This window comes from Liolophura sinensis, chromosome 1 (assembly GCF_032854445.1).
Source record: "Liolophura sinensis isolate JHLJ2023 chromosome 1, CUHK_Ljap_v2, whole genome shotgun sequence".
Lineage (NCBI taxonomy): Eukaryota > Metazoa > Mollusca > Polyplacophora > Chitonida > Chitonidae > Liolophura > Liolophura sinensis.
Genome location: NC_088295.1, coordinates 54,750,073 through 54,768,402, shown reverse-complemented (window position 1 = coordinate 54,768,402; position 18,330 = coordinate 54,750,073). Strand labels below are relative to the sequence as shown.

Genomic DNA, 18,330 nt, shown 5'->3' with positions numbered 1-18,330 from the left:
TAAACGTTATGGCTGTTACAAAGTTGTTGATGTTGACCTAGAGGCTGTACTTTGTTCTGGTTTCTGACCTAAATAACTGTATATGGTTTAATAGCGACCCTGTAATATGCAGGCCAGCCAATAATCGCAAGGTAAGGGTTGTGTATAGGCATATTCTCGGTTCATACACGACAGTCACTGTGGGCCAGGCTATAGAGCTATACCCTGTGGCTACAAGCGGGTCTATTTATACATTTGTATTGCATTGATTTATTTATTTGCACAGGGAATGCTGGGACTTTACTGGTTCCCCAAATTCCCCGCCAGGCCCCGTCACACACGTTGTACTCTATACTCACGCCAAACCTCGCATAAAGTAATGAATGAATGAATGCTTATGGCTTTAAGCCACATCGGCTTATCGTGGCGACGCACAAAATAATACCAAATACCCAAAGTACATATGAAACTATAAATATTGCCATGCTTAAGTAAAAATGTGTTCGACACTTTGGAAATTCAAAAATATAATAATATAATATTATATTATATTAACGGTTGGCGTTTGTTGATACATAATCTCTATAAAAGTTAAATTTATAGGGTGGAATAAAGTTAGGTGCTCTCCGACAATTAAAAAAAAACAGATCCACTTGTATTTATAGGCCTTAGAGCTTATGCGGCCATACCGACGTACAAGCAATGGAAGTAGAGCAAGTCAGATCAAGGCATGACACATGTGGTGATTAGTAGTAGAATTTCTCCTACAGCGCTGGCCACTGAAGATGGACATGCCCGTTTAACCTTATAAATTATCTATAACAATGGCATTTACAAAATATTACAATCAAGGTGTCTGGTCTGAACTTACGTATATATGCGTGTGTTCTATGGATGATTGTTTTTTACTTGCGTCGGCTGCCTGTCGCCAGCCACGGTTGGTGGCCGTTGATGCCTTTGCAACGCTAAAATGGGGATAGCCCATACATAATTATGTTACATTACCTAATCCCCGAATTACTCTGTACACAATTGTACTTAAATAGAGAGATCTGTAAAGTTCGTTGCCGAATGAACTACCACTGATGCAATGGCAGTCCCGAATCAGTTATAATAAAGATATAGACGCTGTTCACAACAATCAACACATTTGGCAGCATTTAACAGACTAGAAAAGTAAGAGAAAAATGTAAAATTAGTTTTCAAATAGATTGTCAGTGTTTTTTCTACTCATGCTTATCTTCTTTTTACACTTGCTTTCCCTTAGCTCTTTATTTAATCTCTCTCCGCACCATACACAAGATATGACATCACTGTGTCTATCTTCTGACTGAGATCTAGGTATCGCTTGGCCTGTTCTGGTTTGGTGAGTGAGTGAGTGCTTGGGGTTTAACGTCGTACTTAACAACTTTTCAGTTATATGACGACGAAGGAATCCTTAGAATGTAATGTGCCTCGATGTTGCAGGACCGCTCTTTTATCTAGTGCTGCTTCACTGAGAGCCTTACTGAAGGCAAGTAAGCCGTCCCGCCCGAGCCATTATACTGAAAGCAGAATGTGTAGCAGAATATAGAATGAGAGATAGTATTACGATAATACCAAAAAAAACATTAATTTTATTGAATCAATTGTCTTTGCGTTCTGATGTGACCAGTCAATTGCACGATAATGCTGTTTAAATGTGAACTTACGTTCTATTTTCAAGCGAGATTAAATTAATTTTTAGTTGTGTTTTCTTTTGCATTTTAATTGCCTTTACTTCTTGAGTGGTATCATTTTGTGGAACAGGCTTCGAAGTTTTATTACAGACAATTTATATTTTTTTCAGGAATGGATGGACTCGTGACAAAAGAAGTGATAAGTCGTTTTACCAGCCTCACGCGGAGTCGTTTGGACAAGCTGTTGGTCAACTTCATCCGTCAAATCCTATCTCTAGGAGTTTGAGTACAGTGGTGTCTCAGGATTATCAGGCCCGGAACCTTTGGGGCCCGCTGGTATAGATTTGTATGGCTAGATGTTCACATGTAAATAAATGGCAGATTTAATGTGGATTGTGGCCAGAAGGGTTAGAATGAGTGAAGCCCAACCCGACTTGGACTACACAGTTGCCTCCCCTCTACCGCAGTTGCAAATGTGACTTCACACTGCCACATATAGAAGCACAGTTTGAGACTGTGACGGAAGGGTGACTTTTCCCCATTCTCGAGCCTGAACATTTTCAAAGAAAATTGTCAGACGACATAATAAAGTGCAAACAAACACTCTTTGGTTTCGTTCGATCAGTTGCGAAAATTGGTTTTCCTCTTCAGGGTATCACTACCAAACTCTGGTGTTCTAGTATAAATGAGAGATGGAATGCATTGCACTCCTGCCCACGTAAAGCGTTACTAACACATTATATTGTGTGAAATATTACACCATGTTGTTTAAGGAGAATGTCGACATAAGTTTGGTGTTAGCGGCGTACAAAAAACTTCACTCTGGCGGCTGGTATGGTCTATAATTTTATGGTTGGAGATAACGTATTGAAATACACTCTGTATTCATTGTGACCCTTTGATCTCACTGAGACCCTATATAATGAAGAGTGTAATATTACACTTTTGTGTACGAACACTGGACGTTATTCACAATGACTTTGCCTGTACCACTCACAGGTTGTATAACTACACACGTACTAATTATGTAATATCGGCGTCTGAACCTGTTCATAGGGTCATGCGAAGCGCGAAATAATGTACTCTCTCTGAAACATAGGTGTGACACTTGAAGTAAAAGAAAGCTAATATATGAAGCAAGATTCATCATACAGACAATTGAAAACTGTGTAAAAATACTTTCATTTATGTTTTTCAGATTTTTTAAGAATGTTGAAAGGCATTTAAATTTTTGAATACTATGGTGGGCTTTATGGGCCATATTGACGGTATCTAGGAACTCTGACGTCACATCACCATTTCTTTCCTGATGTTCACCAGAAAGAAGGAATGTTTGAGAACATTGTTTCAGTCATCTTTTACTCATGGGTGAAAAGATTCATTCCAACATTCAGTGTTGTGATGAGGGTTGGAAAACTTCCTGTGACGTCAGAGTTCCTAAACTGTAATCCCACCTTAAAATTCAAATCTTTTCACACAAATCTGAAAAAATAAATGAAAGAATATATATTCATAGTTTCACGTGTACTGTTTAGGAACGCCTACTTCGATTTTTAGAGGTCTTTTCCTTTAAGTATGTTATTCAACTGGTGCCAGGAGGGTAAAATAGATACACAAACATGTTTCCTTCGTACTTTGTTAACTACCAAAAAATCTAAAAAATACAGTTCAAAGGTAAAAAATATTGTGTTATAATAACAGAACACGTTCTAGCATCACTCAGACAACAGACTTTCTGCTAAAATTAACAGATTAATGTTTAGAATGTATCGATGAGAGCCTTGAGGAAAACTCTCAAAGTATAAAAGGTATGAGTGCTTTTCTAGATGGTGGGTACATTTCCTTGCCGTTGTCTCCATTAAACTCATCTGTATAGGCTTTATGTTTGTCCTTTGATAATGAAATCAGAGTTATAACGGAGGCCAGAAGGAACAAAGCCACTGCTAATGTAAACGTCATCATGAGGAATCCAAACCAGGTAACAATCTCACAGAAGTAGTGGGGACACGAGACCAGTTCAAACAGAAATCCACGAGGAATAACGTGGCTGGAGGTTGGCAAAGATGGCGTCTCATCGGCTGAATCTGGTGGTTTCCTTAAGTTTTTAAGCATCACGTGACAAACACAGTTACCTACTTCGCCAGCGATGAACAAAGCTAATCCGGCACAGTAAAATCCCAAATGAGGGCTGTGGTAAGAGAGCTTGTAGTTAACGGACCAGCCAATAAAAAAGCCGAATAGCCAGTAATATAGCGGTGCGCCAAAACTCTCCACCCATGTCATTTTGCGTTTGTAGTTATGCACAAACAACACCTCTGCAAAGCGACGTACGTAATGTTCTCCCCAAGCTGCCATGGTGATAAAGGTGGGGATGTGACTGGCACTGGAGAGAGTCTCTGGTAACCAAGCTCCAGGGCCCGGCTGTTTGAACTCTGGTAACCCACGCAGATTGCTACCCAGTAAAAAGACGACGATTGCTCCTAGATATGTGACAGAAGTGATAGGTACCGGGTTCAAACCTCTGGTACTGTCTGAGCGTAAAGATACCATGGCCGCAGTATTTCTGTAATTCTATGAACAACTTCACTTACGCCACATTTTCAACGTCAGTTCATTCCTAATTAAAGGTCTCTTTTAAATTATGGCTCTCGAACTTCTGTTCATTTATGTGGGAGCAGATAAGATGTCTCTTGTTAAGATTAAGAACATTGCGCTTCTCAACTATGTGACTATGTCTCTGAACTCAACCCACCTAATCGGTCGCAATCCTAAAGGTCCGTATCCCATGCACTAATAGTACATTTCAGTTGTACTTGTTAACACCACATGAACAGTTGAACACCACATGGAGAAGATCCACTCCTGAGGTCAGAAGAAATGTATCGCATTTAGGACATGGACGTAACAGCTGTGCATTGATGCCCCTCTAGTGTTCCATTGTGTACCTCAGGCTGTGTGGATGACCCTCAGGTGTTCCCTCAAAGTGTCTTCAGACACCTACATGTAACTGACACGGTGGTACCCTACTGCACAACCTCAGAATGTCATCATCTAACCTCTAAAAGATTATCTTGAACGCATTCACAACGTTTTAAGGTTATCGTTGACGGCGGCTTATACATGTAGGTTAAAACATTTTGCCATATAGTAGACTGACTGAGATGTATTTGTGTTTGTGATAAAGACTCACGTGGCTGTATAAAGTACGCAGTGGTCCTCCATACGTGTCAGTCTTAACAATCGGGGCCTTCTACCACTCTAGTTCTACCACGACCAGATTTCTATAACTGGCTGTGTTGTTGGATTTGTTTAGTTGCGATAAGCATACAGCTCTCTAATTCGCTCAATTTGCCGACACCTGAGTTTTTAGCGTGAGCCATTCTCTTAACGATGAACCTGTGTTCAAGACGACATAAAAAAGTAGGCGGTAGATATCTTGCGCTTGTGGGCCATCGGCCTTTACTGTCTGCACGAAGGCTATGACCATAGTTTTAAAGAAAAGGGACATCTTGATGATTTCGTTAGTAAACTTTGCAATACCAGTTTCCGATACTGTAGTACATGAACTGGGCTATAGACACATTTTTCATTGCAGCAATTATGTTTTACCAAATACATTTATAGTTGTTGCTATGTGTTAGAAGAACTGGGGATAAAATTACAATTCAGATAAAAAAAAAATCTCTGATATGTGAAATGTGACATGTGTTGTCGAGTGATGTGCTGGTAATAGGGAATCTTTCCGGCCTAAATAACGCGTATCTCAGCCCTGAAGTCCATTGTTCACTCCTATCTTTGTGATCACGATTGCTGAGCACAATGGGAACGTAAACGTAGTACTCAAATGTCACAAGAGAACAATGGTCCGTCCAGCTTGGACCTGGGTCGCCATTGCACGGGAAAAGGCACTTCATTTGAAAAGCCATTTATTGTACAAATACCCGATCCATTCATCTGTTGACCAAATATAATCTAATGAGCCAAACCAACATAGATGAACTTAGTGTATTAATTAATTAATTAATTAATTTATTTATTTATTAACAGTAAAATAGATGAAACGCCAACTATTTCAATTGAATTACGCTCATTTCGTAAAAACAGTTAATAAAAGAAAGACAAACCGAATTCTCGAATACTGCTGGTGATAGCAAAGGAAACATGTAAACCACAAGCCTGTTTTTATAATAAACAGGCACCGTCCCTGAAGTACACATATGGTGCAAAGACAACTAGCCTCCTTTCTTGCTCTCAAATACACATCAAAACACAATACCTTGTTTTATGTGGATGGATTATGGTTTAATCGTTAACCAAACACCAAACAATAGTGTCAAATTTTACACCTCATTTCCAAGAAAGCAGATATGACGCTTCATTCCCCAAGAGATTTGATTTGACACCTGATTCCCAAGATAGTAGAAATTAACCTCTTATTCTCAAAAGAGCAGGTTTGACCCATCATTCGCAAGAGAGCTGATTTGGCTTTCATTGACAAGAGTGCTAATTTAACACCTCATTTCCAAGACAGCTGACGCTGACTGAAACTCTATTCTCAAGCAATCAGATTTGACACCTTAGTCCAAGACAGCAAATTTGAGACCCGATTTACAAGAATGCAAATTAGACACTTCCTTCTCAAGAAACAATTTTGACACCTCATTCTCAACATAGATCATTTAACCCCTCAGTCCAAGAGAGCTGAATCGACACCTCATTTTCAGGAGCACTGATAAGAAATCTGATTCTCAATAAAAGCACATTTCACACCTCAGTCCAAGAGACCTGATTTGACACTTGAGTTGAAGAGAGCAGATTTGACAATTTATCCCAAAGAGAGAAGATTTGACATCTCATTCCCAAGAAAGCCAACTTGACATTTCATTCCCGAGAGAGCAGATTTGATACCTCATTTGGAAATACAGAGATTTGACATGTCACTCCCGAGAGAGCAAATTTAACACCTCATTCCCAAGAGCTCAGATTTAACAGCTCGTTTCGAAATAAAGAGATTTGACACCTCATTGCCGAGAGGGCAGATTTGACACCCTATCCCAAAGACAGCAGATGTGGCACCTCATTCCTAGGAAAGGAGACATGACACCTCATTATCAAGAGATCTGATTTGAAAGCCCATTCCCATGAAAGAAGATTTGACACCTCATTTCCAAGAGAGTAGATTCAACAACTTATTCCCAAGAAAGCAGATTTGACGTCTGTCAACAATATACTGTGACGTGTTCGATAAACTACGTACCTGCTTTTTTTGCAGACATTTTTGCTTGTCAGCCTCTCTTAAACAAGGCGATCTGAACGGTAAAAATATTTTGTCCTCGGCATTACATCACTTTATGTATAGTTGTGAAAGATGTAGTCCAAAAGCACTGCTGCGGAGAATAGTGTATTTTTACTTAGCTTGGAAACCGCCTCATTTAGGCACCGGGGGAAGAAGCGGGGGGTGGGGGGGGGGGGGGTGTTCTGTTGGCATTCAAACCGTGTGCTGCAATAATCTTACGCAATTTAGTCATGTGCTCGTCTGTGGCCCTAAGTTAGGGTCTTTGTGACGTCAGGATCGGTGCCGCTTTTCCAACCGTTCCACTCAATTCTATATTCAGACTAAGTTTACCGTGATAACATAAATAAGAGACATATTCTTCAGCACGACTCAGTTGCTGACTCAGTCCTCGAAAAGGTCGATATCACCCTTAACCACTATATATACCCGTTATATATGCCACCGAGATTAAACAACTAACACAACAAACGCTGCCAGATTTCCCCGACGTAGCTCCAAATGCAACCTTTATTGTGACAACCAGTCATGCACGCCAAGGCCAGTACACATTTATTTTGAATAGAAGTTCATTATATTCACCAATAAAAAACAAACAAACATTGTTTACCAGAAATTGAGACGCAGACATCACGCACAGCATAAAATGAATGGCGGATCAAAACAAACAACATCTACCAATAATGAAATGTCTTTTGTGGAAACTGAACCTGGTAGTATGCAAACATTTGCGTAAGAAGTTATCTTTAACCACTGCATTCCAGTTCTGGAATTTTTTCGACATCTCACTCAATGAAATGAATGCAATTGTACCTCTACATTCCTCCACTGATTGATGAAACCTTATTCATTTATGCGGAATGGTGTTTTCCGTTTTCTCAGAGAACATAAGTTATATCCAAATTAATTGTTTTTTAGTTGTGCATTTCTAAGGGAGTTTTCATTTCCTTTTCATGCAAGGAAAGGTTACAAGACAAACTACTGAATATTGTTGATTTGGCTGCTTACTGTACCTAAAATAGACCTAGATGCAGATTATCACATATGCTCAATGCAATTCTAGATTTCTTTTAACATCACACATGTTCTCGCTTTGAAAGAGATACCAGCGTTACTAACATAACAGCTTTTTGGAAACATCAACTCTGTTATTTCAACAAAATTCCACTTTTTCAAAACATTAATTTTGACAAAACTAAAAGCTGAATTCCGATTTATCAACCATAGTGTTTTTTTGTCTTCATATCGACAAAAGGTAGTCCATTTTTTTTATTTTTTCGGCAATATGTACACAAGACAAATATGTGCAGAATTAACAATGCGTTATCTTTAAAGCACATGCGGCTTAAATTACAACACCTAGCTCTTACTTAGTTTACAACACAATCTCTCCTGAAGTTAGTTCGTAAGGTATGTTCTATTACACATTTGAGTTAACAAGTCTTTGTTTGGGTATTGTCTATGTAGAAAGAGGGCAGAGCACAGTTGCCATTACCAATTTAGGCAATTCATTTAACCCCATGACTCTTATCCAAAGCGACAGTTCCAGGTCCACTTGCCTTTATTAAATTTCTAACAGGTCAGAATTTTTTCTTTTGTTCTGGCATAATATTTGAGTGCCTTTTTGACATTTACCATTTGCATGCAAGCAACGCAAGCTGCCGCCGGTTCGTACTCAAGAGAGATTTATGCCAGTATCGCATTAGGGTCGGTAGGCAAGGAATGTATATGAAGTCTTAAGTAGCAAATTCCTTATGGGAACTAAACTGGTCCCAATACAAGTAATTTTTGGAAAGAGAGGTGGGATCAGAAAGTACGTCAACGCGGCTTCCTGCCTTATGATCTCTGTGTCCGGAAACATCAACATTTGACGCTACGAAAGGGAGCCATTGACAATGCCAGTCTGATCAGTCTCTGCGGAACATCCCTGTGGAGCTGTCACTCACATGGGGCTTCAACAGCCTGCACCTTTGTGGAGGCAAAGTGTGTACATGCCTACATTCAGCCCACCCGTTCCTGGGGAAACACAATAGCTATCTGTATGGTCACTTACTCTGATTTCCGCTACAATATTACACTCAGTGAGGCACCCTTTATGTTACAGAGCAAACCTGATTTTTGAAATTGCCATAGCATTAAGAGCGCTTTGAGATGGATTCACTGTCCTACTCACCTACACGACAACGGGTTTGTCAGAAAACAGGTCAAAGCGAAAACCTAACCTCGGCTTATCCGGATTGTTATTGAAAGTGTCACTTTTCGGACATGCAACGGTAGGCTACTGACTATCATGGACACTTGTCAGTGAATGGGAATTATCGATTTGAAGAAGACGAAGAAGATTAATAGAATCTTTAAACAGAATGCTCAGGAGTTTCACAGGTAAATTTAAGAAAGCCTTGAACAAAGGGCGAGAAAGTTCTTCCAGGGGTTTAAGTTTAAGGTTTCCCAAATAATATAGAATCTTTTGAAAATCCATCCACTGTAGTTTTTTAAGCATAAGTGCACGTCCATAAAATTGTTTTCATCTATCGCCCAGTTATTTGAATCGTCAAGGAAAATATGGAAATCTTGAACTGTTTTGTCATTGCTCTTCTCGGAGGGTTAAAGCTGATCACCCTGTGTGTCGAGTCATCACAATGGGACTGACATCATTCTGTCCCTGTAAGCTTTCACCTGGAACAAAGAGTTAAGATATTGTAAAAGCTGTGAGCACCCTGTGTGTCGAGCCATCACAACGTAACTGACATCATTCTGTCCCTAGAAGCTTTCAAATGGAACAGAGAGTTAAGATATTGTAAAAGCTACACGTTTTACATTGTGAGAGTGACATATTTAACGACAGGGTGAACAGTATTGCCGCTGTTGCCATTAAAATAAACTATTAAGAGTATGTTGTTTGCCAACGGTATAGTCTAATATGTGGGACATTTCCCGTCTATAAACGGTTTACTTTTCTGTACTTCTGATAATGTATAGTTGTACGCACACAATAACACAAATGTAGCGACTATTAATTGGATGTGCTGAAAATTGTATCTTTTCTTTGAATGCTAAATTCATTTTCGTGAGACGAAAAACAATCAAAAAGTCTGGTTTCAATTGTTCCTGAACAGACTCCATCTTTTGTGTAAATGTCTACCTTTTTCAACCGGCCGAGTATTTGCAGCAACTGGTACATGACATCTGGTTTGGGTGATTGGTTTAAGTAATCTTCATCCAGCTGGCTGGTGGACCAGGATTCCCTTGGGATATCTTCTGCTTCGTCTTGCCGATAGCCTTGAGGCGGGTTCTCGGGTAAGAGGAGGCGTTTTAAGAACTCTGAGTTGCCGGCAATGTCATCTTTGGAAAATCCGTCCACACCGGACCGTTTGCCATTTCCTGTAAGCAAATAACGACATTCTAGTGGGTCAAGTACTCGTTCTTGTGGGCACAATAGCTTCAGCACAATGCGGAAACCATTCAACGAAAGACTTTACTCGGAGAGTGTGTCAAGATGAAAAGTGGAGAAATCTAAAGAACCTTTCCAGACAGCTGCTTCACGTGCACTTTCTATGGCCATTGAAAAGCCAATTCTTTCGTGTAGTTTCTTACGCACAACGCTTACCAGAGAACCTCGCTTGGTCGAAGAACTACTAATCGAAGGCTTTACAATTTTCTGTTGTCCATTGTATATGAACAATAACGTGTTATCCAGTGGTCACAGATTATTTCGAAGGTCCTGGTTGCAATGAGGCCTGTTTCGTCAGATTTCTGAACAACAGATCCTATGCATATATTTAATCTAATCCAAATGTACCACGCCATTTTCGCACAGCTTACCTCCCAAGCAAGCTTGCAGTGACCACTCGCCCGAACATTTGCCTGCAAGGAAACAAAAAAAAATAAGCCATTCAACGGGTTTAAGCATAGTATCTCACTTAAAGGAGAAAAAAATTTAAATATCAATCAACTACCATTGAAAAGATTATGCATTTGCTCTCAGGTGTATGCCTTTAAAAATTCTAATATGTACCTCAAGTTGATAAATTATAAATAAAGCCAGCGCCAAAATCCGCTGTGGGCGACTCCTTTTGGACTGCCCAAAAGGAGGAGAATTGCCGTCGGAAACCGCTGGAGTGCTGTTTGTACATCTCCGGTAGAACTCTTCTTCCCAGAAGGTCGCGAACAGTACAGTTGACGATCGGGAAACCGGAATGTTGGACGTCGGTTTCGAGTTTACACGAACAAGCCGGCAGTTTTAACGACTCTCACTGACTGAGATGCAACACACCACCAGCATAAAATAACGGATGTATATGGAGGACGCGATGGACTCAGCGATTTATGCCATCTTTTCCGTTTACAGGCTTTACGTGTATGGCGAGGAAAAATCGCAAAATGCTGCAGCAGGCACCGCCAGATAGAAAAAAATGTGCTCTTTTCAGCATAGTTTCATGTTTTTAAGTTCTTTCTCCTTTAATCATCCAACACCGATCCGCAAGAAAAGACATTATGATCCTGGTGTTGCCGTGATACGGTCACCATTTAACATGGGAACTCATAGTACAGCCATCGGTCTGACGCTTGGAGAAAATTTGTGTCAGTTTTGCTTTATGTTGTCATCTGTATTGAAATTATGCTAATGTTGACAATGATGTAGACCGTTCACCAACAACCATCCTTTGTACAAAGTCCTAGAGTCAACGTCCTCTCATAGATATAACCGTGTTGCTATGGTTTTATTCAAAGAAATGCGAATATTTACAGAAAAACGGAATAAATAGTGCTAGATTACTGTATTGAAATGAAAGTCGATAGGACTTTGAAATTTCCTCTGATGACTTTGAGGTTAGGGCCAAATTGGTTGCATCGACAATTCAACGTTCAAAATATCTCATTAATGCAAATGTTCAGGAACAAATTGGATAATTGTTTACCACTCGATGATGTCAAGGGGGTTTACATAGCAGCTGTCTTTTCGCACAAACATTTCCTCTGGTAGCGTCTTGTGATTAGAACCGGTTAGTCTAAAAGCGTGATCGGAATAAGTAACGAGGAACACAATAATCCCTATGGCACTTGCTCCAAACTGTACCAATAGCTGATTAAAGTAAAGCCAACAAATTAAACCAAAAAAAAAAAGCCAGAAGAGCTTTGGTAAAAACAATTAAAAGGAAAAACCAAAATTTCCCCACTAATGAAGATTACGCCATGCAGCTATATTTAGTAGTCCATTTTCTAAATTTCTATAAGAAGACTTTTTGTTTTATAATGAGACACAAGGAGCTGAAGAAATCATTTTAAAACTTTCACAATATCCCAGCAATTTCTCACTTATGGATATTTGTTACGAACTTAATCATGACATACTGGCGGAAACAGTTTTCAATGAAAGGGTAAGCTCGCCCGAGAACGTTTTTTGGCGCCTGAACAAAAATGCACAAAAAAGCTAGGGAATTCTGAAACTGTGCAGGCAATGTCAGAATTTAACCCGAAATATTTATTAGTTTTGACCTCAAAAATGTAACTAGTAAAACTTTGTTACCTGTCAGTAAATTAATTTCTTTACTAATAGGACTTTTATATGAATGCAGTCTGTGCGAAAGTAAAATTTCCAGCAAAATTGGAAGAATGAACAAAAAAATATAGATAATAATTCTTACGAAAATCTACCAATGTCATTGAAATATGTATTCCCGAAAAGTTAAGGGAAACAGGAGAATCTGAACAAGACTTAACTGGAAAAATGTTGCAACCTGTATTTAAAATATTTTCTACTGGCTATTTAGACATATCTCCATTCTGTCTGCCGCTCCATGCCCAGTACAAACTTGGTTTCTGCAGAAGAAATGCCACCTTCAGTCAACAGCGGCACTACTTTGTCGTTATGATAGGAGAAAACCGCCTATCAGTGTCAACCTCGAAACGGTTTAACCTCATGCAAAATCCGAAAAGCTACTACTGAAGTTGACTTTAAGAACAAAATGATGCCTGTCGCGGAGACCTGCTTGAAGCTTTGACTGGCGGCCTCGTTATTGTGGAGATATTCGTTTTTTCACGATATGCCTACTTTAGAATGCCATCTGGGAACTAAGTAGTGATTGCCTCTGTAACGCTCTGAATTAACGCTCACTAAACAAGGAGTTTAGGAACAAACTGATTTGAGCCTCTCAATCCAGCGAAGGAAACAACCTCGAGTATGTGTCTAGGCGACCCTGTGAGGCTGCTTTCAACAAATATATTGAAATTAAGTAGCCAACCTTTATTTGATATTTTGCTGACTTTTACAAGATTATCAAAGGTGTATTGGTCTACTTTATTTCCTCCTCTAAAGGTGGTGTTTTTATGTCTGTCTTCTGTCAGCAACTATACGGAAAAAGTTATGCAGGGATTTGGATGAAATTTTGTACACAGGTTGTCTTTGGACTGAGGACGTATCCATTAAAATTTGGCGTTGATCCAGATCGAGATTTTGGATATCTGATGGATTATTATCAGTCTTTGGTCACCATTTCACCAATACGTGGCTGTGCGTGGGCCAGAAAAGAGGGCAATAACGTTTGTACAACAATCTTGTGCCACTGATGGCAGTGGTAAGTGTGAACATACAGCATACAGTAGCAGTAGTCCTCACCATGAGGCCGGTCTTCTGAAAGCCCACTACGTCCAGGGATCACACGAATGTCATCAGAGATCAATTTGTCGACATTGGTGTTGCACCCCCTTGACTTATTATTGGACGGAAGAGAGGAAATAACTATTTCAATTATCTGGAATTGAGTTTTCTCCCCTGACGGTACTCTTCAGTCCAAACCTCCCGTGTTACCCGATTGGTGACCCGCTGTGGTCCATAAAATGGCCGTAAAACATTACCATTATACTGCAAAGTGATATTACACCCACCCGAGATGACTCCCTGCTGATTCCCTGAATACAGCTGTTGATATTTAAAAACTTGTATGACTCTATTACAGAGCAAAAAATTGGAAATTCCTGCCCATGTCAGTTTTATACAAGGGAAATTAATCATGTTCATGTCAAACAATGTTAATGTTCACCCGTTTGCCCATTCATTAATTCATCTTTGCTATTACACTGAGCTGTGACTGGCCGAACCATCTTGGGGCCAGCTCTTGTCCAAGATCGCGAGTTCAAATCTCACTTCACCTCGGGATTTTATCCCCTCATAAACCAGTAAATCGCCCGTCGAATAAGAGAATAATATAAATGATAAATGCGTGAACTCATCCATTCAATCATCCATTCTTTCATCTGCATATCCATCTATTCATTAAATTAATATATTCATCTGTATATACGGATCAGTCATTTATCTATTCGTTTCTCCATCTAATCATTCATTTCTTGCACTGTTTTCAAAAAAACTTTATGCAATGTTTGACGTAGAGATGGTATATATTCAAATTTATAACAAGTTATCATACTTAACACTGTCAATTTAAAACTACGGATGTTCGATGCTTTTGCTATTACTCACACTTGTGCTTTTGCTACTTTGCATTAAACGAAATTTCAGACATTGCCTCATATAGTTCACAGTTATATTTTAGGTGCATGATCATTTAGATTTTGAGCAGTTTTGCTTGTAACGGCTGTTCATCACATGTCGCGTTAATAATTGGCATTAGTGGATGTATAGACGATTGGAAATACTGGAATCGCAGGCTGGCTTTGTCAGACGCATCCTACTGCACAACAACAGGTCGTATATTCCTTAAGTGTTGTGTCCACAAAAGAAGTCCACTTCAAGTCATCTAAGAGGCAAAAGACGATGAACGAAACCAATTCCAACTGTGGCTGCGTTGAGGGATGAGTAAGAGAGTTGCGAGTGCCTTGCTCTGATTGAAGGCGAAGTGAGATGGACGCTCAAGGCGTCAGCGCTCTCTGAAACCTCCAGCTTTAAACAGGGCCTTTTCGGGGTAATTGACGATTAGCCGCCGTGTGTTTGATACCGTTAGAAGCGCTTTAACGACAAAAATGGCGCGATGCCCTCAGCCGGGAGACAAAAAAGGTCGTGTTAATGGAAACTGACGCCCTCGAAAGAAGTGGACAGTTGATGTTTTAATTCCCGAGCTGATAACCTGACAAGTTGAAGGTTATTTCCAAGGGTTCGTCAGAGATTTCTGATCCCTTCACTCCCAAAGAGGTAACCCGGCTTACTTCAGCTTGTGAGTAAAAGGGTCAATATGACGATCTCAGCAGACCATTCTTAACCTCAATCGCAGGATATCTGGGAACACTGGGCCGTAAGGCGACCAACTGTCTCAACAAACCGTTAAGATCAACACACGTGCGGTGTTAGCTTATAGGCTGAGGCGACATGAGATTTACAAGCATTCGAATTTCCACCCAAAGCATCAAGGATGTTCCTACAAAGCGCTATGCCCGAATGCTTAGACTGATTCCGTGGCTTCAGAGGTTGCCTTTAAGATCGGACTCTCTATAGCGCGCCTCGGTAGCTACTGCTCGGAGATCAAGACAAATCAATAAATCGATACATTTCCATGTGCCTTATACGACCATTGAGAGTCTTTTAAAACAACTTCCAGCGTGAATGAGTCTACAGGTCGCAAAGTCCCTTGCCTTTAACGTCAACCACACTTCCAATTGATGAAAAATATACTGTTATTTATGCCTCGCGTACTTTAGCAAGGCAATGCTAAAAAGCAAATTTATGGGATTTAACAGGCGTTGCTGAGCTTTTTCTATGAGCGGAACTGCGCACAATAAAATGCTGTTCACGCAAGATGTGCTATAAACTTACAGTCAGTTAAAATACGATAAAACTAAAAACGAACATGGATGGGGCGATCGAAACTCACAGCAAGGCCAATTGTTCTGATGACTGGCCTGGGGTACTCCGTTCTCTTACTTGTTATTGCACTATCGGAAATATTCACTCTTACTGACGACTTATGTTATGTTAATTACGCCAAAACTTTGGATGTAAATAAGTAACATGACACTGCATACCTGTATTTGCTTATTTATTCTGGTGCCGTACCAAAGATTTTTTTGAGATTTAACATCAAGAACAGGGGGCGACCTAAGCAATCTAGTTAGGTACGTAAGATCATTTGTCCCTCAATCCAAATAGTTATGATTAGGATGATCCCTTACATTGTTTTAGTGTGGTTGTATATTAAATGTGGTGACATCATAGCATTTTGTGTAATTCTAGTGCAGTGACGTCTAAAACTTTGCCAACCATCATCACCGCATTACCTAATTTTGATAGACCCATGTATGTTTGATAGTGTATGTGAACTGTTGCTTATTTGTAAGTATATACTCGAACAACCAGAATACAACCCCGACTGAGGTAAGCTGACAAGAGATGGGGTTTTACTTGCAATACGTGGGACATTTGCCAACTATCACACTATCGTCACTGCTCATTTACTCTCTATCCTGTAGTCCTTTTATGTTAAGCCTATTTCTACTGTTATTTACATCAATCAAACCGTTGTCACCAAATCAGAAACGAAACGCACTCTAATGTAATCAAAGAGAGAGCCTGAAACTATCCGAGTGTAATTTGGCTGTATCCTTTATTGTATCGAGCTTTTCGGTCCGAACTATTTTATTTACTTACACAATTACTTTTTCACACAATTACTTTACTGTTAAAAGGGGTGAAAACTTTGAATAATTTTTAAAGGAGGTTCTTTATACGTTTTGGAGTTCAAAATATTGCAAACATTTACAATATGATTGAAAACAGTGTCTGAAGATAAGAAGTGCCACAAGTATATCTTATATGTGTTATGCATTTTATCTTCTTATGTCACATCTTCAGTATTAGGCTGAAACTAAGATATTAAAACGATGTAATAATAAATCGATGAAAACATATTTGAAAGCACTGCTTCATTGTATGGACAGTAAGATCTGACACGTCACATCTCCTCCACGGTTATCAGAATGAAGCTAACGACGGTAGATTACTCCCTGAGAGACAAGGAGCTTCGGACAAGCCATTAGTTGGGGGGAAACCCTTTGAGAGATTCGATTAAATCAGAAGGAAAAACAAGTCGATCAAAGGTGTATAGATTTGCAAGAGATGTGTGCCGTGGATCATGAAGTACTGCTGAGAAATCAAAGCGGGCAATTTGGCATAAAACTGGAAAAAGTAACAACAGAAAAATCAGCCAGGAATAAGCGAGGACATCTCGCACGTTTTCTTTTTTCGATCTTCGTTGAGAAATATCGGTCTCTTTTTGTGTCCGTATAATTCCTAGCCTCGTGGAGACATTATATTCGGGATTAAATATCTAAAGTGGGATCTCGACAGATGACTTATTTCATTTCCTCCGCTGTTCTGCCTTTCAAGCTAGGGGTTTTTCATGACTTGTGTCCCAGCATGCCGTGCTCACTAATCCGTGCACGTGCACCTGTAACACATTTGATGTCACGCACTACCCTGCTGCCTCGCTTTGAATTCCAGTATTCCTTTTGAGATTCTTACAAAATGTCCTATATTTCTTAACAACATTCAAGTCTATTTCCTGTGCTGATGGATCGAAAAAGGACCCATTTCCAAAAACCAATCTCTTAGTTAAATGTGTATGAAGTAATGGGCAGTTGACTCGTAATATAAATCACACGATCGTTTTGGCCTTGAACCTGATCTACTTATATGCACTTTTTACAGACTACTTTCCTAACTCTTCAAAAATTGATCGCCTGATGGAAACCAGTATAGAAAAAAATACACCATTAACCCACTCAACATTAAAATGGGAGCACTCAGTGGGTGAATTGTTGAGCATTTTCAAGAATAAGTGACATTATTTATTAACACGACAATGCACGGAAAAAGCCACAATATTCTATTACCAATTAAGCGACAGGTCCCTCCCAACCAGCAGTGTAACTAATTTATTAATGGCGTCAGTAACTAGCAGTAAGTATCTTTTACATACCCGAAGGTTGCAGCCTACCTGATGGTTGATAGCTGTCCACCAGTGATGAATGGACATATAACACTGTGTTGTTCAGTAGTTCTGATCTTGGGTTATCCCAGTCATATTCATACATTCATAAATCAGAAAATCAAGTCACTCATACATAGATTACTTCTCCATTTATGCTTCAGTTTAAATTTTCTTCAGCAACTTTGTAAGTGCTACTTAACATATGGGCCAGGAGTATATTTCCAGTCAATACAAAAGTCTACAACACAGAGACTGAAACAAGGAGTCAGTTTGTAAATGGTCAGAAGTAACCGAAGAAATCCAATCTATTGTCAGTTTTCCTCAGTTAGGGTTTTAACGTAACTTTTCATGTAAATGTTTAAAAAGAAGCAACTTACACGCACCCTGAAGCTCCCATCACCACCACCCACCCCCATCACCACCCCACACACACCACCACCATCACAAACATTACAGTTTA

The 18,330-nt window shown here is 39.6% G+C and overlaps 2 protein-coding genes across 2 annotated transcripts in view; both read right to left on the bottom strand.

Moving 5' to 3' along the window:
* Positions 1–3,431: 3,431 nt before the first annotated feature.
* Positions 3,432–4,187, bottom strand: LOC135462125 (very-long-chain enoyl-CoA reductase-like). The gene has a single exon (XM_064739494.1). The coding sequence runs from the start codon at positions 4,185–4,187 to the stop codon at positions 3,432–3,434; it is 756 nt and encodes a 251-aa protein (XP_064595564.1).
* Positions 4,188–7,420: 3,233 nt separating this feature from the next.
* The window catches only part of LOC135482155 (uncharacterized), a 34,631-nt gene continuing 23,721 nt past the window's right edge, over positions 7,421–18,330 (bottom strand). Inside the window, exons 2-4 of the mRNA XM_064762011.1 lie at positions 10,753–10,794; positions 10,073–10,311; positions 7,421–9,606 (exon numbers count right to left, since the gene is read on the bottom strand). Coding sequence (XP_064618081.1) covers positions 9,565–9,606; positions 10,073–10,311; positions 10,753–10,794 — 323 coding nt within the window. The 3' untranslated portion in view covers positions 7,421–9,564. The remainder of the gene's footprint in view (positions 9,607–10,072; positions 10,312–10,752; positions 10,795–18,330) is intronic.

What these genes read in the sequence shown, in the direction of transcription:
- LOC135462125 (XM_064739494.1), bottom strand. Translation starts at nt 4,187, where the DNA reads ATGGTATCTTTACGCTCAGACAGTACCAGAGGTTTGAACCCGGTACCT.